This window comes from Gossypium hirsutum, chromosome A01, assembly GCF_007990345.1.
Source record: "Gossypium hirsutum isolate 1008001.06 chromosome A01, Gossypium_hirsutum_v2.1, whole genome shotgun sequence".
NCBI classification, from domain to species: domain Eukaryota; kingdom Viridiplantae; phylum Streptophyta; class Magnoliopsida; order Malvales; family Malvaceae; genus Gossypium; species Gossypium hirsutum.
This window is the reverse complement of record NC_053424.1, coordinates 20,115,817-20,142,184: the sequence shown is the minus strand read 5'-3', so window position 1 is coordinate 20,142,184 and position 26,368 is coordinate 20,115,817. Positions and strand designations below refer to the sequence as shown.

At 31.3% G+C, this 26,368-nt stretch overlaps 1 protein-coding gene and 2 pseudogenes across 2 annotated transcripts; 1 reads left to right on the top strand and 2 right to left on the bottom strand.

The window, feature by feature from the left end:
* Window positions 1–4,898: 4,898 nt before the first annotated feature.
* On the bottom strand, window positions 4,899–12,282 carry LOC107916910 (pre-rRNA-processing protein TSR1 homolog). Of its 2 annotated transcripts, none has more exons than XM_041117313.1 (22): window positions 11,978–12,282; window positions 10,784–10,904; window positions 10,606–10,682; window positions 10,456–10,533; window positions 10,232–10,363; window positions 9,959–10,009; window positions 9,715–9,846; window positions 9,503–9,625; window positions 9,274–9,351; window positions 8,919–9,011; window positions 8,724–8,846; window positions 8,521–8,604; window positions 7,851–7,949; window positions 7,523–7,735; window positions 7,282–7,357; window positions 6,758–6,861; window positions 6,415–6,674; window positions 6,237–6,323; window positions 5,931–6,161; window positions 5,692–5,770; window positions 5,517–5,580; window positions 4,899–5,390 (listed from the first exon to the last, which is right to left on the bottom strand). In XM_041117313.1, exons 2-22 carry the CDS (start codon window positions 10,872–10,874, stop codon window positions 5,275–5,277), a joined length of 2,391 nt encoding a protein of 796 aa, XP_040973247.1. In that variant the 5' UTR covers window positions 10,875–10,904; window positions 11,978–12,282; the 3' UTR covers window positions 4,899–5,274. The 2 variants fall into 2 exon arrangements, with proteins under 2 accessions (XP_040973247.1, XP_040973273.1); XM_041117339.1 differs by having other exon boundaries at window positions 8,724–8,816; window positions 11,978–12,268.
* A 707-nt stretch (window positions 12,283–12,989) lies between these two features.
* LOC121232009 (pentatricopeptide repeat-containing protein At5g61400-like) lies at window positions 12,990–14,410 on the bottom strand (annotated as a pseudogene).
* A 10,033-nt stretch (window positions 14,411–24,443) lies between these two features.
* On the top strand, window positions 24,444–26,179 carry LOC107917371 (pentatricopeptide repeat-containing protein At1g06710, mitochondrial-like; annotated as a pseudogene).
* Window positions 26,180–26,368: the final 189 nt, after the last annotated feature.

Genomic DNA, 26,368 nt, shown 5'->3' with positions numbered 1-26,368 from the left:
CCTTTTATGCTTAAGTGGAGGGGATTATTGCAATATAAACTTCTCTTAGTAAGGTTTCAAATTTCAAAATTCTATAACTAGGATACTATGGAAACTTTTCGATGTAGCATTGTTTAATTTGTAACAAGTAGATGCTCTAGTTGATTGACACATCATCCTTATTAATACTAAAAAGGCTAGTTTTTTTTTACTCGGCAATGTATGGGTTTGATTGTATGTATCAATTAAAATATATTAAAATTATTTTATAGCTTTGTATAAATTTACTTTTATGATAATATTATAAATAAATTTAAATCATTTTATAACTTTTTATATATTTTGTAATTCAATATTTTATTTGATAAAAATATTGTCTTAATTTTTTATGAAGTCTATTTATACTAAATGATTTAAATTTGTTTTGTTTTTTTAGATTTAAGGGTGTAAAAAGTTCTCAAATTAAAAAGGAAAATTTAAACCCTTGCTTTTTTTATTGCATTCAATTGGATACTTGAACTTTCAAAATGCATAAAAAAGACCCTCAAACTTTTTCAAGAAAAGTAATTAAGCCCCTGGTCTTTTTTTTTCACTTAATTGGGTGCTTAAACTGTAAAAATGCATCAAAAAGACCCTTTGACCTTTAACCTTAATAGTTAACAGTTAAAGTTAACTACCTCTAATTTTTTTTTAGTTAAAACCACCTTGTCACAACCACGGCTTGGCATGTGGCAAAAAAATTATAAAGAATAAAAATCATTTAAACTTATAAAAAATATTAAATTTTAATAAAATAATATTAAAATATTAAAAATTAGAAAAAAAATTGTAAAATTTTATAAAAATCATAAAAATTATAAAATGCACCAAAAAGTCCATTTAACCATTAATTTTAATTGTTGACTATTAAAGTTAACAATCCCTAGTATTTTCAAATTAAAACCATCACGTGTCGCAACACAGCGTAACATGTGACAAAAATGATTAAAAAAATCTATAAAAGTTATAGAAAAATTATAAAATGTTTCTTTTAGTACAATAATTTTTATACTTGTTTACGAATTTTATATTTCTTTACATTTTTCATAATTTTCTTACGACTTTATAAAATTTTATAATTTTTTCTATATTTCTATATATTTTATAATTTTTTATGATTTTTATAAAATTTTATATATTTTATATATTTTTACAATTTTTATAAAAAAATTTCTAATTTTTAATAAAATTTAAATATTTTTATTAAAAGTTAATCATTTTTATAACTTTTATTGATTTTTATTTTTTTATCATTTTTCTGTCACGTCATGTCATGGTTGTGACACGTGGCGGCTTTAACTGAAAAAAATTAGGAACAGTTAACTTTAATAGTCAATTGTTAAAGTTAATGGTCAAAGGGTTTTTTTGATGCATTTTGGCAATTCAAGTACTCAATTTAGTGGGGGGGGGGGGAACAAGGGTTTAATTGCTTTTTTTGAAAAAGTTTGAGGGGCTTTTTTATGTGTTTTGAAAGTTCAAGTACCCAATTGAGTGAAAAAAATAGGGGCTTAGTTGATTTTTGTGGAGAAGTTTGAGAGGCTTTTTGATGCATTTTGAAAGTTCAAGTACCCAATTGAATGGGAAAATAGGGGCTTAATTACTTTTTTGAAAAAGTTTAAGGGCCCTTTTGATGTATTTTGAAAGTTCAAGTACCCAATTGAGTGCAAAGAAAAAACATGGGCTTAATTTTTTATTTTTTTAAAGTTTGAGAGCTTTTTACCCCCTTAAGTTTTTTTTTTTTAAAACTCAATCCTCTAAATTTAATATAAAATCTATATAATGAATCACAATTAGAATAAAAAAAATCATTTAGCATGAATTATAATAAAATTCCCTTTTACTTATTAGTTTGAAAAAAAATTAAAAAAATAAATTGTGAAAGAAATTTAAAAATTAAAATTGATTCCAAAATCTATTAAAAATAGAAAATTTACCGTATTTAACATAATCATACATAGTTCATAAAGTTATCTTCATTAAAAAGAAAAATGTAGAATATATTTTTTGTATTGGATTAAATTGTAAAAACTGGATTAAATCAAATAAACTTCAAAAACTTGGAATTGACGATTCTAGAGGAACATTTGGTCAGGTTAGACCGAGAGGAATCTTGTTGTGAACAAAATTGATTTTTCCAATTTAGTCTAGTGAGGCCAAGAGACAAATTGGACTAAATCGTCTAATTAGGTAAAATGGTGACCGAAAGGTAAAATTAGATCAAATTAGAAGTTTAAGCAATTTATATCCCTAACCCAAGTTAATTAGCAATAAGGATATCAATCGGCCACTTTATTTCATCAGATTAATACTCTTATTTCGTTGTAACACATAAATATTACAACTAACATGTCACACTTGCAGTTTCTTTTTTTTTGTCAATTCCCTATTCGAACTACAAACACCAACGTGCATGATCAAGTCGTTAGCGTCATTGTCAAGGAGATTTGTGTGTGATAAGTTAAATTGTGTTGATTTATGTATACTTTGTTAGGGAGATAATTAGTGAAAACAAGGTTTATAGATACATAGTTTTATTATGTTTTAATGATTTCATTGTTTAATAATAATTGTAGGTGGAGAAGATCAATTTGTGTTTGATGTGAATGGTATTTCAATGCCTAGTTGGGGGTATGATGGCAACTATGGGAGATAAGGATATTGGTCTCCTTATGATTCTCATGGTTACACGTATGGAATGGATAATTACAATCAAGGATAATTAGGTAGTAACTCAATATATGATCATTATTCCTCGTATTCTTATTAGGATGAGAGTATATATTGTGAAGAGTCTAATGAAGATCATTATAATCAAGGATAGTTAGATAATGACTCCACATATTATTTTTACTCTCATTGTTACACGTATAGAATGAATAGTTACAATCAACCACTAAATTATAAAAATAAAAACTGTGAATATCTTAGAAAAAAAAGTATATTATCGAATTATAAAAATCAATTTATTAATGAAAAATTATAAAAAAAATAAATGGATGACATATAACAAAATTTTAAGTTACCAAATATCAAAACTCTGTAATATTATTCAAATCAACAAACATCAATTAATAGGCTAATGTGCCAAAAGATTATGCTTGAGTAGGGTATAAAGACAAAATAACAACAATGGTACATACTTTTTTAAAGTTTAATGGAGTGATTTTTTATTTTTATTTTTTGTATTTTGAACTTTCAATAAAATAGAAAACATCTAAAAGTTTTTAATAATTTCAACTTTTTTACCTTCATCCAGTTTGAAGATTTGTAATTTTTTATTAAACAATTAACACTTTAATTTTTTGAACAAATTAAATACTTTTACACTCTTCCAACTTAAAAGATGTTATGCTTTCCATCAAATGCTTATAATATATTAAAATTCAAAAGAGTAAGTTTAATTTAAAAGAGCTCTTCTTGTGCTTTCTTAATTACAAAATCAAATAGCAATGAAGTGAATCTTAAGGTCCAATTTCAGACCCATAGATGTAATGAGTTTACACTATCTCAAGGCCCAACAATAATGTTAAAGGTCAAACAAATCAAACCAAGATCCGAGGACGAATCTTTTCGAGGAAAGGGGGAATGATATATGCACGGATAGGATGAAATTTATTAAATTCCATTAACTGAAGCTGCCAATTTTTAAGTTTGAGGAATTAGCAGACTTTCGACTACTTTTTAGATTGGATCCAAGTATTTCTTGGTTAAGATGTCTTCATAGAGTTTGAAGATCTATCTCTTGTCTTCGAAACACACATTGACTTACTTGATTTTAAGTTCAGAAGCTCAACTTATGACCGTTTTAGTGAAGACTGCGCGAGCAGAATTTCTAGACAAAATTATGACATGAATTACGAGTTTTAGGTTTTTAATTCGAATTTAAATCATATTGAGTTCAGAAGAAAATTTAGTTTAAAACTATTTCTCTTTAAATTAATTAGGTTCTAATATACTTAAGAGTTTTATTTAGATTTATTTAACTAACCAATATATAAGCCTTTGCATTGTACACAAATCATTACAAGATTTTTTTTTAGAGCCATTAATTGAGTTTATTGAGTTTTATATATCAAATGGTTCAATTTGACATTTATCCTTCTATCCATCATATTCATTGGTTTATCGTTTCATCTTTCACTTTACTTTAATATATATTTTCACTATTTAGTTATTATTTTGAATATTTATCTTTTATTTTCTTATTTTTATTATTTCATTTGCTATTTTCTAAATTTATTTGATTTTTTCTTTTCAGTTTACATCCAAATCTTTCCTTCTTGAATCAAAAAACTTGAATTTGATCCTGATCTGCTTCCTCTACTCCAATTTGTATCAAGCAATGTCCAGTGTGAGATAATAAGCATGAGAGATATTCAAATTAATTCTCACTCACCATCTTGCTTCGCTGAAGTCCAGCAGCTCGGTCTTGCTGCGTCACATTACGGTTCAATTTTGCAATCCAGTTCTTGTCTAAATCACCAAAAGACAAATAATCATTCAAAAGAGACATAAAATCTTAAGTAGGGAAAACAAAATCATAATTAAATATACATATATCTGAACCATTGAAGTTGAACAGAGAAGGGTAACCTTTTTGAGAGATTTTATGAATGTTCCTAGAAGATTTAAAGGGGAAACGAGTTTTGTGACGCTTTGTAAATCTTATTATAACTAAATCGATATAGAAAAAAAAATATTTTTTTGTATAATTTGCAACCAAAAAAGTTTTAATTGAAGAACAAAAATATAATTCAAGCACAAATCTGTTGATTAGACCCTATTTTTAAATAATAATATTTTGTTTCGATTTATATTTCTTTTAAAAATTAATTATTAAATAAAATCATTTATCACTCGCTGTAAGAAACCAAAACAAATGTAAAATAACTAAATGTTATTATCCTGAAAATGTTATTAATGCCTAAATATTAGAAACTAAACAAAATAAAATCTGATCAGCATGCAAGCTTCTCTTTAGCTGTATGGATAATGGTATTTGTTTTCAACTGCCCTAACTAACAAAATGCAGCTTCTGTTGACAAAAAAAAATGCAGCTCTTCTTTTTCTGTATAAATATCATATTAGTTCTCAAATGCCCCATATCACAAAATGGACAAAGAAAATCCAAATAGAGAAGAAACCAAAGAGAGGAAGAATATAGTATGGTAAATTGGAGTCCAGATTTCTGAACCGGTACTTCATTCCCAATACAAGCAAGCGCATCTCCTGCATTTATGAAACAGGAGCTCCTGATCAAACATTAGCAGGGAACCGGTGTTCCGGCCACTTTGGATATGCCCGCTTGTACAAGCTCATGCAAACAGTATCGTGTTGTTGAAGGCCCCCATTAAATATGCATTTCATTGCACCTGATAAAAAGAATGGAACAAAAAGCAATACTCAGCTTTCTCCTTGAAAGCTAGAGCCGGCACCCAAGTATATTCGATAAAGAAGGGCATTCAGCAAGATATGTGTATTTGATAGGATTAGCATACCATGGGTACCAACGGGTTCCTTAACTCGACCACGACGACCGCACTTCGTCCACACTTCAACAGGCTGCAACCACATCCAAATCAAGAATATAATTTATGTAAAAAGTAATTTTTCCACTGGCTATTCAACTATAGAAACAAAATATGTTAAATCACTTGTAACAGATTATCCTACCTTAAACCATCTCACATCCTCTGGATTATGGAACATATATCGCACTGTGGCTTTTAACTTGGATACTCGTTGAGGATAACTGCATCAAGATATAATCCAAATCAACATAGCCAAACTACATAAATCACTTTTGCATTTTATAGGTATTGTTTCTTTTAAGTCTGAAATTCTAGAATAAACATAAACCAGTAGAAAAATCATCTTCGAAAACTTTTATCACCCAACAAAAGAATCCATACCCAGTTAAAATAATCTTCTTTAAAATTATTCTATCGGGGTCAATACTTCTCAAGGAACCAACAGCAGCAACTGCAGGAGTGCCGGCTCCTGCTGCACTCTTCAGAGCAATCAAGGGGAGAGGTGGAAAAGAAATGGGAGCATATATTGATGCTATTGAAAAATGTCCGGCATGAAGAAACCTTTCCATCTTGTGCTTGTCTGAATTAATATTGTCAGTCGAAAAGTTCGGTCTGAAAATAAGCAGAGAAATTTCAGGATCCTGGTAAAAGGTCCAAGACAGTAGTAAGCTACAAAGAGACCATTACCTAGCAACAAACTGACGGAAACCAACGTTGAATATGAGTTCTTCTTTAGATTTAATTGGAGCATCATAACTATCATGCTTTTTTATACTGCAAAAAGAATTCATATTGGGAAAAAATAAATAAATAAGGGTGAATTGTTGCTACTCATAACCAGGGAAGTGTAAAGAGAAATATATACCTAAAATGAAGAACAGACATCTTAGACTCATGTTGCAGGAGACCACATAAAACAATGGGTGCAGTTCTTGAGGCCGCACACAATTTGGAAGCAACATGAAAAGGGACCTCCTTGATATAAAACCTAGCAAATGAACCAACCGGCGCACAGTCATCCCTGCCCTCTTGCTCCACTTTTAAAGCTTTTGCAACAACATGCTTTTGTGTTCTTGCAAAATTATCAAAAGCAAAAATTCTGGCATATTCTGGAGGTAGAGATTCCTAACAATTACCAGTAAACTTTTAATAACTTCATAATATTAACCCAAAACAAAGCTCACCAAAATGGTATCACAATAAATTACTTTGGGGTCCCACGAGGATGTCCTAAAAGACTTGAGGCCTCTATATTTTGCAAATCGCTTTCTAGCAGGAACATCTAGTGGAGTATCCACTTCATCTGGAAATTCTGAAATTAACATTTAATCAACAGTATATTAGCACCTACATTACAAGAGGTGTTCATACATGGCTGTGAAGATTTGAGAAGAGTTTTCAGAGAAAAATGCATGCATTGGTGTAGTGGGGTAGTAGCTACCCAATCTCATCATCAAAATTCAAAACTTAACTGCAGACTAGCTATCATATGCATGCCCTCTCCTCACTTGTTAATACTTTGAAGACTAGAATTAGTGACTTCAATTATGAGGAGAAAAGGGCTTACAAGGGTCAAATTTTAGTAGTCAGCTATAATAAGATGTTCCAATTATAGGTGTCCTCCCCCCCCCACCCCCGGATATACATTATTCTGGCTTTACACAATGTGACAACTAATCATAAGAAATGCTCTGAAAAAAAACTCTAGGACTCATCCAGAAAACATAAATACCCTCATCTTCGGCATGTGCCTCTTTTATTTTTTTAATCTCATCCTCTATCTGTTCCCTTGTCATATTGTCCCCTTCCTGCATGTATAAAAGAAAAAATCATTCACATACAGAATATTTAACAGAAAAAGAAACAACATGAATGCCGCAAGAAGCAAGGATATGCAAAAACATATAGCTGGCACTTCCTCATAATTCATTAAGTACAAATTGCATTGGGACATAAGCATCAAAGAGACACACCATCATCACTGAATCATTTTCAGTTTCTTCATCAGAGTCCCTTAAGTGCAAGGAAGCTTGATCTTCCTCAAAATCTGAATTATTGGTGTCTTCTTGACTAGGAAAGCCACTTTCTCCTTCATCCAACAACATGCCATCATCATCCTCATCATCATCTCCATCATTCTCCACACCAGAATCCTCTCCATCTGTATCATCTACGATCCAAGCAGCCTGAATGGCAGACAGTGGTCACAAATAGATTGTTATCCATAAACATGATAAATAAGAAACAGAAAGGTGGGCAGCAAATGTTAAGAGTCCCAGGAAATGGCAAGACAATTCAGACCTGATACTCAGAAGTGCCTCGAGGGAGAGCTCTCTTTCTCAACCTCTTCTGCTTTTGATTTCTTTCAGCCTCAGCCATTTCTACTTCAGTGGGCCATGTCTATCATAATAAAACAGCAGTATAAATAGCACCCAACATCCCCTAGAAGAATGCATAAGGGTGTTTGCATACCACTATTAAGTAATTTTACTAATTTAATAAGAAAAACTCAATTACAAAGTATCTAAGCAGACACAAAATTAGTTTGTACTTTGTAGATTGGATTGGGGGCAAGCAGCAACTTAATCATCTTATCAAAGGCACACCTCTAATATGTAACCAAAAGTTTGAAAAATACAATCCTTGGTTTTCCTGATGTCTCAATTTAATTATACTCATCTTTTAAGCATACTCAGCATCAAAATTCCTTTAATTCTTTACTACAGGTTTTGATGCATGCATGGCAATTACTATTACTCCAAAAAAAACACATTTGAGTGATTTGATTAATAGTTGAAAGAAACAGAAAAATGAGATGAAATAATATCAGGGAAGTCAATATTTAACAAGAATGAGGAGACCAAAGTAGTAACTCTGTTGATCTACATGCCAAAAAGCAAGTACCAACTCATGACAGAGTAATCATAGGAAATCGCGAGCAAGATTTTTAAAGCTTTAATATCCAAGTTACCTGTTCTCCAGCAAGTGGATCTGGAACATTCTCAACAAGCAAAGGCTCCTGGCTTGATGGATCAGGAGCTAGGGAATGAATGATCTGGACGTGAAGAAGCAAAAATGAAAAGTTCATTACCCACTTCATTGCTACCCAGTACACAAGATAAAGGCTTTTCTTGCTTCTGAAATAGTGTTCAAGTTTCATTAAAATAAACGTACCTCAGCATCTTGTATGTCATCAGAATCCATAGCATTATGATCTTTTCTAGCATTTAAAGGGATAGAATCCTTCATAATTTCAATTCTATTCAACTGAAAATCCCCCGCACCAGACACATGAACCTAATGTATAAGACCATAAGAAGCCACCACCAGATATACATGGGAAGCAAAAGCGTAGAGAGATATAACTACCAGCTGGTTCACTGAGAGGCTGTGAGCACGCATATAACCAGTGAGGAGAAGTGTACACTTCTCTGGACTGGAGTCATCTGGTACCATATCAACCTAAAACATAGCAGTTCATAAAATTTTACCTTAAAAGGTTTTGGCACAAACAAGTAACATGAAAAAAAATTAATGGATTGTAAAAGGATTGGACAACCGCCCATCCAAAAATGATTGTGTACAACCTATCACTCAGATTTTTTATAGGTGAACATCTCCAAGACTTACATTGCAAAAATACCTTCGTTAAAGTTTCCTCACAATCTATGCTACTCCTAACAATGTAAAATTCATAAAAAAATTTGCAAAAACTTAGAAGTACTTTTTGAGCAATAAGATAAGGCCGTTGATTTCTCCAATGCGGTGTTGTGAGTCTTTGCTCCTTAAAAAGCCACATGAACTGCAATCAAAATATCAGTAAAGTGTATTAGAAGCAGGAAAAAATGTGAATAAATGGAACACAATCATTATTCAATTACATCTCAATCTGATTAATTCACGGATATATCAGTTAAACCCAAAAAAAGATAACTCATTGCAGAGAATATCACCTTGTGCAAGTCGTCCTTCGTATCTGCAGGATAAAACTTGCAATCTTCTGGAAATTCAGAAGTAAGGCTGGAAGTAACGATCTTCTTTGCATCATTTCGTCTTTTAAGCTCAGTAGGCAGATCCTGGAGGAAAAAACTTCAACCTCAGTACTTGCTTTCTTAGAGAGGTCACAAGTATAAAAACCATATAAAGTCAGGAACTAAGAACATACACGAATGAAAACGACAGTGCTCGGTAAGCCTAGAGACCTGAACACCGAAAGGCATTGACTTCCAAATGAATCAATATAGTCACATGTGCTTTGTTCAGTAGCTGATGCCACAAAAGCAATCAAATCAGCAACCTACAATTAAACAGGCAGTTGACCATTACAGTGAAAAAAAAAAAGAAAAAAGAAGGAGGGTTACTAAATGAGGTTGACACAATATATCACCAAGTTGTAGACAATTTTTTACCTTGGCCATTTCCATACACGATAATAGGTCCCCATGAGGAGCATGCAGTACCTAGACAGAACAACTTGACGATTAAGAGGTTGCTAGTTCTTGCACTTAGGATAAAGCATAAACGGCACATCTTTCAATAATATTACACTGAACCTCACTGAATGATAAAATGACATCCACCACAAAATTGACAAATCAAAAAGAAAGCTGAGATTGAAATTATTAACTAGCAGCTTTCTCTAACTAATAACATGAAATAAAAACAGGGGCAGTGACGCCTACTGTTGCTCGCAGTTTGTACTCTGAAGAAACTACTGTTGATGAAAAAGCTCCGCCAACATCTGCTGATAGCAATCTCAAAATGTCTTCAGCAAGTGAACTTACATTCACAGATGCAGAAAGAGGGAAAAGAAGCTGTGATAAAAAAAATAATAAGCCTTTAGGGGGGAAACAATAGGCACTCAAAGCAACAAGATGGGAAGAATTAATTTATACAAAAGGCATACGATGACACGGGGAGGGCTGGCTGATCCACTTGAAGCCCTTTTTTCTTTCAAAAGAGCTTCCTTCTTCTGCTCTCTTAGCTACAAAATCAAATAGCAATGTCCAGTGTGAGATAATAAGCACGAGAGATATTCAAATTTATTCTCACTCACCATCTTGCTTCGCTGAAGCCGAGCAGCTCGGGCTCCCTGCGTTACATTACGGTTTGATTTTGCAATCCAGTTCTTGTCTAAATGACCAAAAGACAAAGAATCCTTAGTAGGGAAAACAAAATCATAGTTATATATAAATATAAATCTGAACCATTGAAGTTGAATAGAGAAGGACAACCTTTGTGAGAGATTTTATGAATGTTCCTAGAAGATTTAGAGGAGAAACGAGTTTTGTGAGGCTTATTGACTTGAGCTCGAGATCCTTCCATGCTGATCGAGACAGTGGGATAAACAGACTCCTGCATAGTAGGGAAAATAGCTCAAAACCTCTGAAAGTTAAGTTCAGGGTTGGCAGTGGAGGGATAAGCTTAGAGGTGTCCATGGGCATGGCCTGACCAAAATCTTAGGCCCGATTGGTATGCCCGGGCCCGGCCCAAAAAAGGGGCTTAGATTTTTGTCCAAGCCTAGCACGAATTATATTTGCTAAACTCGGGCCCAGCCAGAATTTTTTTTGAAAAAAATATTATATAAAATAAATTTTAAAAATATAGTATATCAAAACATTAAAATAAATATTTCCAAAAAAAATTGACTAAGCAATAAGGAGAAGGATTAAAGCAATTTTAAGAATACCATTGTGCGATGAAGGTAAAAAGGATAAATGATGGCACGGTCTTACAATAAAGCTGAGATTTATACACAGAAACAAATTTATAGTTACATAGAATTTATCAACTGAACCATCACTCTTATATAATTTCTACAGCAATTTGATAGAAGCAGGCAGAACTTTCTGGCACTGCTTGCACAAGCAACTCAACTTGGACTTGTTATTATGAAATGCAACTAATATGATTTGGTCTGGTTATAACTAAACAGCTTAGCATTATGCTAGATTATAGCTGGTGGCTTTATAACTATTTCAAGACCTGACAATTAGTCCATCTTCTCTTTTCACATTCCTCTTTTCCCATCTTTCTTCCACCAAATTGCTTATTGTGTTTCCAAGCTGAGCATTTTACAACACAATCCACATCAATCAGGTTTTTAGCAAGCTTTAAAATTTTCAATGAGAACAAAGCATAAATGTGCCACTACCACTTAATCTTCTATATAGCATGAAAAAAAACTACATAGTTCATGTAACATCTAACATAAAGTAGAGAGAACAGTTTAGGACTTTGGCTTGTCAAAAGTAGGCAATTCCATTTGCGATCACAACATTACATAGACTGTCCATTCACAACAGTCCTCCCACATGTGTTCCAATGCAAACAGAGTCGATAATTAACAAGATTTAAAACTCAATTAATATAACAAACAAAAATATATGAACTGTGGAAGCAGCAGTGGAAGTATGGTGCATATATACCGAGCAAACCAGTGGGACGGCGACGGCTGAAGGTTGGAGCGGAGAAGCTGACAGAGGAAGCGGGACACGGACGGGCAGCGGCGCTGGAGGTCACCAAGCGCGGTGGGGGTGTCGTCTCTGTGAATGAGTGAATGGGTGGGTGGGGGAACTGAGGTTGCAGAATTTGCAGAAGGCAAAGAAGCAAAAAGCACGATGTGGTACCTCAGATCGCACTGGAGGCGGTGAGCGGCATTTAGGGGGAAGGGGAATTAGGGATTGGGAAGGGGAACGAGGGATACGGTAAATATTTATTTAGCAAAAAAAATAAAAAGTTTGTAATTTGAGATTTTATAAACTTTAGGTTAATTGTTTAAAATTATAACTATAATATGTAAAAATTTAGGCTTAAATTTATTATTCAACCGAATTTTTTACTTGTCATCTTAGTTTGTTGTTTTTAATTTTAACGAAAATGATTAAAATTATCGAATTATGTAACATAAATATTTAAATTACAAATTTTTTATTTTAGGTGGTTAAAATGAAAATTTTTTATAATTAAATAATTATATTAGTAGTTTACTCTAAATCATTTTTGTTGAGTTGAAACCTATATCAATTTTGTTTAACGATGCTAGATTCGTAACTAAAAAAATGAAACAACAAAAAACATTACTTAGTAAGCCTTCATTTTCATGATGTTATATTTAGAACAAGTTTGTTCTCAGGCAGGGATGAAGTCAAATGAATTTATTGGGAGGGCGAAAATTAAATTGTATATTTTTATCATAATAAAAAAGTAATTTTATCATTTTAATAGATTATATATTTATAATCTTTGAATGATTAAATCAATTTTTAACATTTTTAGGGGATCAAAATATAATTTTATCATTTTTAATTTGAAGTTTTATAAATGATACAGATGTCTAAATGAAAAAAATTTTATTTTAAGGAAGTAGTACCAACCCCTGATTTTACCACTATTCTCAGACAACAGAACCTAAACCAGTTAAACCTACAAAGAACACTAATTAAAAAAAGGGGAAATTACATCAACATCACCCAACTTTGGGGTAACTGACAAAACAGTCACCTAGGTTTCATTTTAGTCACCCAACTTTCAAAAAGTGACAAAACAATCACTAACTAACAGTTTCCGTTAGTATTTAACAGAACGGCTGATGTGGCAAGTTAACTAGCTGATGTGGCCAGTTAACTTGCCACGTTGGATGAAGAAATTGAAAAAAAACCCTAAAAGACCTCCCTTTAACAGAGAAGAAGAAGAAGAAGAATAATAGGAAGAAGAAGAAAAGAAAAGCTGAAAACCTCCAAAACTCTTCCATCTTTGCAAAGGCCATCAATTAAACTACTTAACGTGAAAACATTGGGCATTAATCCTGATTCTAGCATCTCTTTATGCAGCCGAAATGCCTCCTTGATATTACCATTTTTACAATACCCATTAATCAAAGCTGTGAAAGCCACCACATCCAGAACAAGACATTTGATAACCATTTCAGAGTAAAATCCCACAGCAGCTTCCATGTTTCCAGTCTTGCAATAACCATCAATCAATGTAGAGAAAGTGATAACATTTGGTTCTACACCATTTTCGTTCATTTGAGAGCATATCTCCAAAGCCTTCTCCATGTTTCCCACTTTACAGTACCCATCAATCAAGGAATTGTAAGTTACAGAATTAGCCAAAACTCCATCTTTGTTCATTTTCTGCAATAAAAAAGCTGCCTTCCTCCACTTTACCAGCAATACAAGGACCCTTACTCAGTATGCTATATGTGATAACATCAGGCAAAATTTCCAACTTCTCCATTTTTAAGCTCAACTGCACTGCTTCAGAAACATTGCCTGCCCTACAGTAGCCATCAATCAAACAATTGTAGACAAAAATATAAGGGAAAACACCATACTTAACCCTACAAACAAAGTATCTCCTAGCTACCGTCAATTCACCCACCTTACAAAGTCCATCAATCAAGATACCAAAAGTAACAATATTTGGTCCCAACCTATCACTGATCATCATCCTGTTTATTTCCAAGGCTCGTTCGACTCTATCCATCTTGAAATATCCATTCATCAGAACATTATAAGTGCACCAATTTGGAAGGAAATAACCCTCTTTAATCAATCTAAACATACGTTCTGCCTTCAGCATCTTACCTTCTTTACAAAGTAACTTTATGACAGTAGTGTAAAGGACAACATTGTGTGGAATTCCTTTCATCAACAGTTCATAAAACAAGTTCTGTGCCTTTAAAACATCACCTTAACAAACAACAACAATTTATCAACACCACATAAGTAACAACATTAGGCAAAAACCCCCGTGAAAGCAATTCCTTGTAAAGATCCCACATAGAGTCAAACCTGCGCAACTTAATTAACCCATCTAAAAGTGCATTACAAGCCTGCATTTGAGGGAAAGTTTTGATATTTCTATAAACCCACAAGGCATGTTCTGCTACTACTGCTTCTTTTTCTTCTTCTCCTCTGTTAAAGGGTTTTTTTTAGAGTTCTTTTTCAATTTCTTCATCCAACGTGGCAAGTTAACTGGCCACATCAGCTAGTTAACTTGCCACATCAGCAGTTCTGTTTAGATACTAACAGAAACTGTTAGTCAGTGACTGTTTTGTCACTTTTTTGTAACGTTAGTGACTGTTTTGTAACTTTTCGAAAGTTGAGTGACTGAAATAAAACCTAGGTGACTGTTTTGTCAGCTACCCCAAAGTTGGATGACTGTTGGTGTAATTTACCCTTAAAAAAACTAACTTTTCTAGAAAAAAAATAAAAGTTTTTAAAGTAATTTACATGAATGAAACAGGTTGTAAGAAAAAAAGAGGATTTGGGCTTCTTCCTTTTGTCAGTTCCATGGTTAAAAATTAAAATGATAGAAAGGAAAGAAATTTTCCTTTTAAGCATAAATGGCAGGGAATTATTGCAATCTAAAACTTTTCATAATAAGGTTTCAATTTTCAGAATTCTATAACAAGGTAACAATGGAAATTTTCCAATGTAGCATTGTTTAATTTCTAACAAGTAGATGGTCTAATTGATTGACACGTCATCTTTATTAATGTTAAAAAAAATAGTTTTTTTACTCGACAATGTACAAGTTTCATTGTATGTTAAATAAAATATATTAAAATTATTTTATAGTTTTTGTATAAATTTACTTTTATGATAATATTATAAATAAATTTAAATCGTTTTATAATTTTTATATATTTTATAATTCAATATTTTATTTGATAAAAATATTGCCTCAAATTATTGTCAAATTTATTTATGCTAAACGATTTAAATTTGTTTTAATTCTTAAAACTCAATCCTGTAAAACTAATACAAGGTTCATATAATGAATCACTATTAGAATAAAAAATTCATTTAGCATGAATTATGATAAAATTACTTTTTATTTGTTAACTTAAAAAAATTCATCTAAAAAATAATTTTTGAAAGAAATTTAAAAATTAAAATTGATCCCAAAATCTATTAAAAATAGAATTTTTATCGCATTTTACACAATCATACATAGTTAATAAAGCTATCTTCATTAAAAAGAAAAAAGAATAATATACGTTTTGTATTGGATTAAATTGTAAAAATTGGATTAAATCAAATAAGCTTCAAAACTTGGAATTGATGACTCTAGGGAACATTTAGTTAGGTGAGATCAAGAGGAATTTCTGTTGTAAACAAATTTGATTTTCCCAATTTTGTCTAGTAAGGTCGAGAAATAAATTAGACTAAATCGTCTAATTAGGTAAAATGGTGACCAAAAGGTAAAATTAGACCAATTAGGAGTTTAAGCAATTTATATCTCTAACCCGAGAGTTAATTAGCAACATGGATATCAACTGACTTGTAATGAACCGAAAGTTACGGTATCGAAAATTGAGTCTTGAGTACTGTTTCCGTGAAATTTATTCATGAATATTTATTAGAAATATTTATGAATTATAGTTGAATGGTTATTTAGTGTTTAATTAAGTGAAGTAGCTTGAATTTAGTTTAAAGGATTAAATTGCATAAGGAATAAAAGTTTAATTATAGATTAAAGAAGTAAAAGGGACTAATCTAGCAATTAGACCTTAAGTGCCATGTGTGTGAATGTATGATATAACATGTGTAATAGTTGGTATATATATGTGTAATAGCTATAAGATATTTATGTTATAGCTATTACACATGTTAATTTTATATTTATTATAGGTTAATAATAATATAATATAGTATAATGAATAAATAATAATGAGTAAAGAAACATAGAAAGAGTTACAGAGAGCAAACGTGAGAAAGAAAGAAAGAAAGAAATAGAAAAGGGAAATTTGAGGATTAAGGCCCTAAAGCTTGATTGGTAAGTTGTTTTAGCTCATTTTCTTATGATTTTTATGTTTATGGATGCCTAATTCAAAGTTCTACATGTATGAGGTTAAAATGAAGAAAAATAGAAAATTTTTAGATATTGATTTAGTTGAATAAATTGAGGTTTTATGGGTTAAATTGATAGGAATTGAAGTTAGAAGTGAAAATTGAGTGATTTATTAAAAGAATTCTAAGTTAGGTTTAAATAGGGATTAAGTTGAATAGAGCTCAAAATTTATGTTTTATAATGAATTTTATGAGTTAGAAATTGTTAATGAGTTGATTAAAAGAGAATATGAAGCTTAAGTTAAAGAAAAAAAGATTAGTAATGGAAAAAGGACGAAATTGGAATTTTTATAAAAGTTTGATAGAAAGTGAAAAATGTGTTTTATGAATTAGTATATTGATGATTTTTAATTGTATGATTGTTAGTAGCAAACGTAGCACCGGATACGTCATCAAAGAAGGGAAAAGAGAAAGTGAACGAAGATATCGATTAAATTCGATAAATAGTGGTTTGTATTTCTATAAACCGAGCTTAATCGTTATTGCTATATTTGATATTTATATTGTATGAAAATGTGAATGAGGTAAGTATTTTTACCATATTGAAATGAATGTGATTTTGAATACCCTATTAACAGTGTCGGGCTAGTCGGATATAGTTGACATGTCATAGGAATTGGAAGTATTGGGATATTCCGACATTAAGTCGATGAGACACTATGTGTCGACTACTGTTAAAGTTCCGGATTTATTCTGATGAAGTACTTTGTGTACTATAATGTTAAAGTTCCGGATTTATTCCGATGAAGCACTATGTGCTTATCCCGGAGTGTGGGTTGGATCCGTGTATCCGTCAGTGTCCGAGTTATGTTAATAAGGGTAAATAAAGTAAAGGTTATGAAAGTACTGATTGATATTGAATAATAGCAATAATGTGTTTGAATTACCATGTTTTAAAGTTGATTAAGCTATTGTTTATAGAAATACCACTGAGAGTATTCTCAGCGTACGGTTTGTTTCCGTGTGCAGGCTAGGTACGAAAGTATAAGGACTCAGCATACAAGCCGATCCCCAAACTCAAATTGGTGAAGTTTCTATCTTTTTAGAAAATGGCATTGTACCTAGGATGTCTTTTGGTTATTTTGAAAGTATCTAAGTTGTTAAGTGATATTTTGGTATGTTTTGTAAATGTTACCAAAACCTTAAGTATGGTATGTTTTGATATGTTAGTGAAGAGTAATAAGAGGAATTGTTGGTAAATGTTGTAGAGAGAAGAAATGAAGATGTTATAAACTTAGTTATCAACATTTTATACTAAAACAGATTTGGATAGTAACAGTAATCCAACTTTGAAAATATACCAAAAATAGTATAAAGTGAATTAGATGATGAATAAAATATTTAATTGAAGCTTAATGAATCTATTTTTATATGGAAGAAACAAAATAGGTAAAAGAGTTGTATTTTATGAGATATTTACGTTTTGGTGAAACAGGGTTAGAACAATTTCTGGATTCCCTGTTCTGACTTTAGAAATTCACCATAAATTTTGTATTAATAATTAGGACTCAAACTTTATTTTTATGGATTCCTTATTGAGTCTATTTTTAATTGAAACAAATGGCATAGTCATTGGATTTCTGTACAGGAAGAAATTTGATTCGTAGTGCACAAGGGTCAGAGTAGCCAAACCCTGAAACAGGGGAGACTTTTTCTAATAAACTGTACTAATTGGCCTAACCAAAAATTCTAGAAAAAAATTAGTAAATAGATATATGAGTCTAGTTTTAGGGAAAATTTACGGAATTGGATTTCGAGTTTCGTAACTCGAGATATGATTTTTTTAGCGACCGTGACGCAGATGGATAGTTTACTACGAAAATTGTTTAAGTGCTAAGATAAGTTTTGTAATGTCTCCTGCTTGACTCCGGCAATGGTCTCGGGTAGGGGGACGTTACATGACTACTTTATTTTATCGGATTAATACTCGTGTTTCGTTGTAAAACACATAAATACTACATCTGACCTATTCATAGAAGTCATTTTTTGTTTCTATATTTTGTGCTAATTCTCTACTTGAACTACAAACACCAACATGCACAATCAAGTCGCTAGCATCATTGTCAGGGAGATTTGTGTGTGGTAAGTTGAATTGTGTTGATTTCTGCATGCTTTGTTAATGAGATAATTAGTGAAAATTAGGTTTGCAGATACACCGTTTATTTATGTTTTAATGGTTTCATTGTTTAATAATAACTATAGATGGCTAGAAGATCAATTTGTTTCTGATGTGAATGGTATTTCAATGCCTAATTATGGGTATGATGGCAACTATGGGAGATAAGGATATGAGTCTCATTGTTTCAACATTGTCAGAGATATCACAACTTTTATACTTTGATATTGTGATACACCTATTCTTGATGATGTTTTTGCTCCATTTCAACAACTGTGGGCTCCCTGCATCATCCACCAACCTCATTAGATGCTCGGAATGTCAATTGGTCATCTCAATTCACAAAATAGCATAAAATTCACAATAATAACTTATTTGTGTGAATAACTAAAACTAAGTAAAAACATGACAAAACATATAACTTGCTAGGAAACAAGCTCATTAAGTGTAACGAAGAGCCTAATTTGACATGTCAAATTACAACAGATCATTACCATTAAAGAGAAATTAACGATTTTGGGTTTAATTTGAAGAAATTGATAGTCAGCAAGTTTAAATTGTAAAAAGGACTAGTTTGTAAAGCTAATTAAACTTGTTAGATATCTTTGTAATATTAGGGACTAAATTGAATAAATGAAGAACATGTCATGAAACTAAATTGAATAAATGAAGAACATGTCATGAAATTATGCTATGAATAGAGAGTATCCCTTATGAGAGAATGTGAAGTTGGATTCTGATTCGATGCTAGATATAAAAAATACGCGTGCTCTGAATATAATGACTAAATTTACAAAATAAAAAATATGTTTGACTTTGTATTTGAATGTGAATTGAATGAAATTTAATATTGTTTTATTTATTGAATTATCGAACGTAGCTAAAGGCAACGTCGAGCCATCATGAGAGATAGAAAATACGAGAGTTCTACACGAGTAACAATAATTACGGTTTGTACTTTTATTATTCGAGATCATTATATAGATACACATTTACATGTTGCTTGCATGAATAACTATCGAGGTAAACTTATATTATCATATAAAATAATTCTTATTAAGTGATATTGAATGCCGAGAAATTTGTCTGAATTGAATATAGTGTAAAAGAGTGTGTGACATAATTGGTATATGATATGTGACATGAATATAATATGAACTATGTTATATGAAAATGGACTGTACGAATTGATGATAAAATGAAATGAGAGTATAGTATATGAATGGTTGAAGCCCATGTAAACTTAATAAAAAGGTTGGGATACAACTAACATGCCAATAATATCATATGCACATTTCTATATGGGTTTGTTGACGATGTGGAGAATATGATATGTCATTTGGGACCCAACATTTGTTACAGGTCATCAAGTATCCATTGCCTCTTCGGAGACATTGGTGTGGTGGAGGGATGTATTTGCATATGTATATGCATTTGTTGCCAACATGCTAACTTAGATCAAGAAAAGTTCAAGCCTAATGTGTGAACAATTGCCAAGTTTAAGGTCTAACTTGGACCCAAAATAAGTTCAAGCTAGAGGTGTTCATGGGCTGGGCTAGGTCGGGTTTGGGTCGGGCCTAAACAAAATTCCAGGCTCATTTTTTATGCCCGGCTAGATCTGAAATATGGGCCTAAAAATTTGTCCAAGCCCGAGCTCAACCCAACCCATATTAAATTTTTTTAGTTTATTTCATTAAATAAAAAAATTTTAAATATAATAAATCAAATGCATTTAAAAACATAAAAACAAATATTAAAACAATAAACAAATAAAAAATGATACTAAAACAATTCTTAAAACAATACACAAATTGAAAATATAATAAAAAGTTGTTATATTAAAATTGAAACAAGTTAGAACTAAAATAATAACAAAATTAATAATAAAATAAAAGTTCTACAATATCCAAATAATATTAAAAACGACAACAGAACAACATAATAAATACCTGCGAAACAACAATAAAACACTATAAAAAGTAGCACCAAAACTGCACAAAAGACAACATCACCAACAACATCAAAACAACACAAAAAACCTGCAAAATATAATCAACCAACCAAAATATTTATACATTAACCAATCAACATATTTAATTTTATAACAAACTATAAATTGGAAGCTAAATTAAATTGTCAACAATTAGAAAGGTAACCTAAAAAGCAATTGAAGAAACATCGTCCTCATCTTCATCATCATTCTTGCAACCAATTTCTAACATGAAATAAGAATAAATAATTAGATAATCAAATTGATAAAAATATTATAAAATTACAACAATAAAACAAGAATAATAATTACTCGTTGAAAATCCCTTAACTCGCATCCAATCATCAAAGCAAAAAACGACTTTAACCATTTTTGGCTTAAGTGAACTCCTCAAAGGTGTGATAACTTTCTTACCTATGCTAAAAGCCGATTTGAAAGCTACAATCAATATTGGAATTGCCAAAAGATCACGAGCCAATAATGAAAGCTCACTATATCGAATTGAACTTTTGCTCCAATAATCTAAAACATCTATTTGATTATTCAACTTAAGCTCCAGTTCTTCAAAATAAATGTCCAACTGTGACTTTTCACTCTTTGTGCTAGATTAATTTAAATATCATTTATAATCATTACTCTCATCAAAATCTCCCCTAAAATCGGCACTGATTACATTATGTTGATGCAAACTAGAATCAACAGGATTTTTATCTGAAACATTAGAACTCTCAGCCAAAGAGGAAGACGTGGATTTGGATTTCTTAACATACTCGTCAAACAAGAGTCTAAGATTGCTAAGAATGCTTTCAACAAAATCTAAAGCATGAACACCATAGATTGTAGTAAAACAATACTGTATATAATTCAACTTGTAATGAGGATCTAAAATTGCAGCACATGACAATATCAACGAATACCCAGCCTAATATTTATTAAATTTCTCTTGCATTTGCTTAACCATTGGAGTTAAAAAAAGAATGAGGACCTTTAACTGTATCAAGTAAGACATTGTAAACCTTCCAGACCCCTTTAAAATAAAGATTAGCCATTGGATAATTAGAACTAGAAAAAACACAAGCCACATCAGAAAAGACTTTCAAAAATTTACAAAGAATAGCAATATTTCTCCACTCCTCATTAGAAAGTGCAAATATTTGATAATCTTTATCCCGTTGGCCCCAATAACCTAACACATCTTTATAGTAAAGAGAATATTCAAGCATTAAATAAGTAGAATTCCATCTCTCACACACATTTTGACACAACTTTTTGGTCGCATTCAAATGAAAACTTTTGTCGGCTACATCATAAAATCTTTTCCTACAAATTCCCGAATTTTTTATGTACTTAATTCCATTTTGAGTCTTACCAACAACATCATCAACAAGTTTCAAACCAGCTTTAACTATAAGATTCAATATATGTGCACAACATCTAACTTAAAAAAAAGCATCATCACACAAAATAGCTCAGTTCGCACGAAAACGATTTTAAGATAATAAACCATAACATCATTATAATAAGCATTATCCAAGGTGATGCTAAAAATTTTCTTGTTTATAACCTATTTAGATAAACATAAAACAAGCTCATCCACTATGTTCAAACCATTATACGAAGGAAATAAAGCTCTAAACCTTATGATTCTCTTTTGTAGCTTCCAATCTTTGTCAACCCAGTGAGCACTAATGCAAATATATTCATCATTAGTATGCTCTAAGTTCCAATTATCAGAAGTTAGACAAATTAAACTAGGTGTTTTAGCTAACTCTTCTTTAACATGATCTCTCTCTTTTGCATAATACATTAGGACATCCCTAGCAGTTGTATGCCTACTTATATTCTTAAAATTAGAACTAGCAATTCTCATCATGTATCTAAATCCTGGTTCTTTAACTGCTCTAAATAAATGTTTGCTACACACAAGAAAAGTAGAAACAGCTCGACGACACTCATCAGCATCAAACTTGTAGTTTTTTTTATAGATTGACCACCTCCTAATAATGGTTGAATGGTTATGGTGTATTGAGTGATGTCCTTATTAACTTTTTTCAAATAGTTATTTAGGTGACGTCTTAAATGAGAGGTTTCACTAGAAGATTTAGTAGAGAAGATACTCTTACAGTGATTATATTGCGCCTTCAATTCATTTTTGTTCTTGCATTCAAACTTTGTTATTTCATCCTACACCTTTGAAGTGGTAGACTTTTGACGTCTAAGAGCACTTTCATATTCATTAAACACATCGTCCACAGGTATAGTAGTGTTCGAACTAGCCATAGTCATAAAAACTCAAGTCCTGAAATCTAAATAAACCAAAAGATTATATAATTGTTCAACAATTGTATATAATATATGAATTATTCCATGTTATTATTTACTATCATAAAATATTAGCCCAAATTAAAACTAATCTAGTACAGTTAAGATTAACTGGACTTCAGTTATCATATAAAGTATATGTTGAATATGAGTAGATAATAAATTAACTAATTTCTAATTCATGATGAACTAAATAGAAATTAAGATTAATGTGCAAATGATACATATTAATGTTATAACCCTTAAATTACATATAACATAACTTTTCCAACATTCCATCTTCAGAAGAAAAAAAAAGTCATTTTCTCTAAAATACTTATATGCTAATTTGGAATAACAAAGCAACAAGGTTCAAGGATTTCAACATATAAATGGATTCAATTATGTTTTTGCATCTAATTTTTATTCATTATGATATAGCATAACAAATATTAATTTATAAAGATGTCGTATTCTATATTCATGTTCAAATATGACTTAGACATAAATACAAATATAAATACATTCATAAAAATAAAAACTAAAAACCAAATCAGATAAGTGAGGCTTTTTAAGGGAGGGAATGTGCCAATGAAGTCCCTAGATCCATTTCCCTATTCATTCAACTTGAGGAAATAATGTAAAGTGTCCTTTGACATTAGTAAAGGCCATAGATGAAGATATTGGCATTGAAGATGTTATGACATTGAAGGTAATAGTAACATAATAAGAGATATTCAACCTTACATTTGAATATGTTTGACAAAACAGAGATAACTTGAATTTTTTTACATCAAGCTGGTTTTGTCTTCTATATATAACTTTATTTCAAATAAATTAAATAATGGAAATTTATAAAAGTAATATAATTAGATATGTAAATGAGATATCGGTGTTTAGGTATTATTCCAATTTGATTCGAAAAAAACTTGAATTCGATACAATAATTATTGAGTTGAGCTCAAGTACAATCAAGCAGAATTTGAGTACTTTAGTACTTGATTCAATTAGTTTGTGAGTTTAATTAGGCTTTTCATTTTAATAATTTTTTATATTATGCAATTATGTTTTTACCTTACTATATAGAAAGAGCTTAAGGGTGTAAATAAGATAGTGGTGTTTGCAAGAGCTATTAAAATTGTTCGAAATAAAAACTTTGAATTTGATTGGTAATTATTAAGTTGAGCTCAAACTCGAGCAACTTGAACTATTTATTGAGTCAAATTCGAACACTTTAGTACTCAATTCGAACAACTCATGACCCTAATTGAGCATTTCATGACCCTAATCTTGAGTATGAAAATTGATAAACTCGATTAAGTCTAAAGTTAAATATTGAATTTCGAATTAAATTCGAGCTAAAACTTAGCACTATTTGAATTTAGATTTCCCCTAAGCATTATATATAACAAAAATAATGCCAAAACAACTTAAAGTTTTAATGTTAATTTAAATATTAGATCGTTTACTTAACGAAAATATTAGTGTTTAAGAAACTCATTTCAACTTGTGTTGATCAAAATTTTAACTTATCATGTTAAAAATAAATTATTATTGATGTAAGACAAAACAAGATGTTATGAAGTAAATACAAATTTTTTAGTAATAAATAGTAACCAGTTAGAATGCAAAGTCCCCCTGGCACTGAAGATGCAATGAATGCAAACCAAATGCAACTAGTTTGTGTATATAGAAAACAAACAATCAGCAAATGACCCTCAATTCTGGTCAACAACAATCATAAACATTCGAAGCACATCCGGTCAACAACAATCACAACAATCGCAAACATTTGTAGGAATGATGAGTTACCAAGCTTAGATGTGCTAAATTTGGCTGAGAATGCTTATAATGAAATGCTTGCTGCTGGATTTATACTAAATAAGATCAATTTCAGCAATTTTGACAGGTTTCTATGTGGTGTTGGAAAATTTGAGAAACCATGTAACATTATTCATGAAATGATGCGTAAAGGCTTTATACCTGATACTAGTACATACTCCAAAGTGATTGCTTATTTGTGTAATGCCTTTAAAGTAGAAAAGGCTTTTCTATTGTTCGGGGAAATGAAAAAGAACAGTGTCGTACTTGATGTATATACATACACTATTTTAATTGATAGTTTTTTTTAAACCTGATCTTATTAAACAAGCACATAATTGGTTCGATGAGATGGTAAAGGGTCGTTATGCCTTTAATGTGGTGACGTACACTGCTCTAATACATGTTTATCTTAAAGCAAGGAAGGTGTCCAAGGCTAATGAATGCTTTGAGATGATGTTGTGTAAAGGTTGCACTCAAAATGTTGTTACATATACAATTTTGATTGATGGTCATTGTAAAGCTAGGAAGATTAAGAAAGCCTATCAAATTTATGCTAAAATGTGCACTAATGTAGAAATCCCGGATGTAGATTTATATTTTAAAGTGGTTGAAAGTAATGCCCAAACACCAAATGTATTCACATATGGAGCTTTAGTGGATGGTTTATGCAAGGTTCACAAGGTTAAAGAAGCACACGATTTATTGGAAGCCATGTCGGTAGTTGGTTGTAAGCCAAACCAAGTTGTGTATGATGCTCTTATTGATGGATTTTACAAGGTCTGAAAGCTAGACGAAGCACAAAAGGTGTTTTCCAAGATTTCTAAGCATTGTTATAGTCCAAATATTTATACGTACAGTTTATTAATTGACAGATTGTTTAAAGATAAACGACTAGACCTTGCTTTAAAAGTCTTATCCAAAATGCTTGAAAATTATTGTGCTCCTAATGTTGTTATATTCACAGAAATGATTGATGGCCTATGTAAGGCTGGTAAAACAGATGAGGCCTATAAGCTCATGTTAATGATGGAAAAAAAGGGGTGTTATCCTAATGTGGTGACTTACACTGCGATGATAGATGGCTTCGGCAAAGCAGGTAAAATAAAAAAAAAGCCTCGAACTTTTAGAACAAATGGGTTTCGAGGGTGTTGCTCCGAATTTCATCACATATAGTGTTCTGATAAACCACTGTTGTATAATTGGCCTATTAGATAAGGCTTGTGAACTTTTGAAAGAGATGAAACAGACATACTAAACATAATCAAAACACAAAATTCTCAGTTTCCATTCGAATTAGGTACAGTTCAGGTGACCAAACAAAATGATACTAAAATATAATCAGAACATAAAATTTTCCTTCGTTTTCTCAGTGACCAAACAAGAAGAAAGTGAAAAGAAAATTTCTTATTGAGGAAATCAGGTGGGCGTCGGTGACAGAGGAAGCAGGTGGGAGGTGGAGATAAAAGTGGTGAACGGCGCCGACGGACAACATTGCTAGATCGGTGGAGGTAGTGAGCTTAGGGATTTTGGTTTTGGAATTGGGAATAAAGGGGAGGAGGACACAAAAGTGAAACTGAAACTAAAACTAAAAGTAAGGTTAAAAATTAAAAATGATTAAAAATAAAATATTTAGTATATAATTCGGATTGGGCTCAGGCCAAAAAAAGTCTTACTTGAGGCCTGACCCGTTTTCTAAATGGGCTTCTTTTTTTATCCAAATCTATTT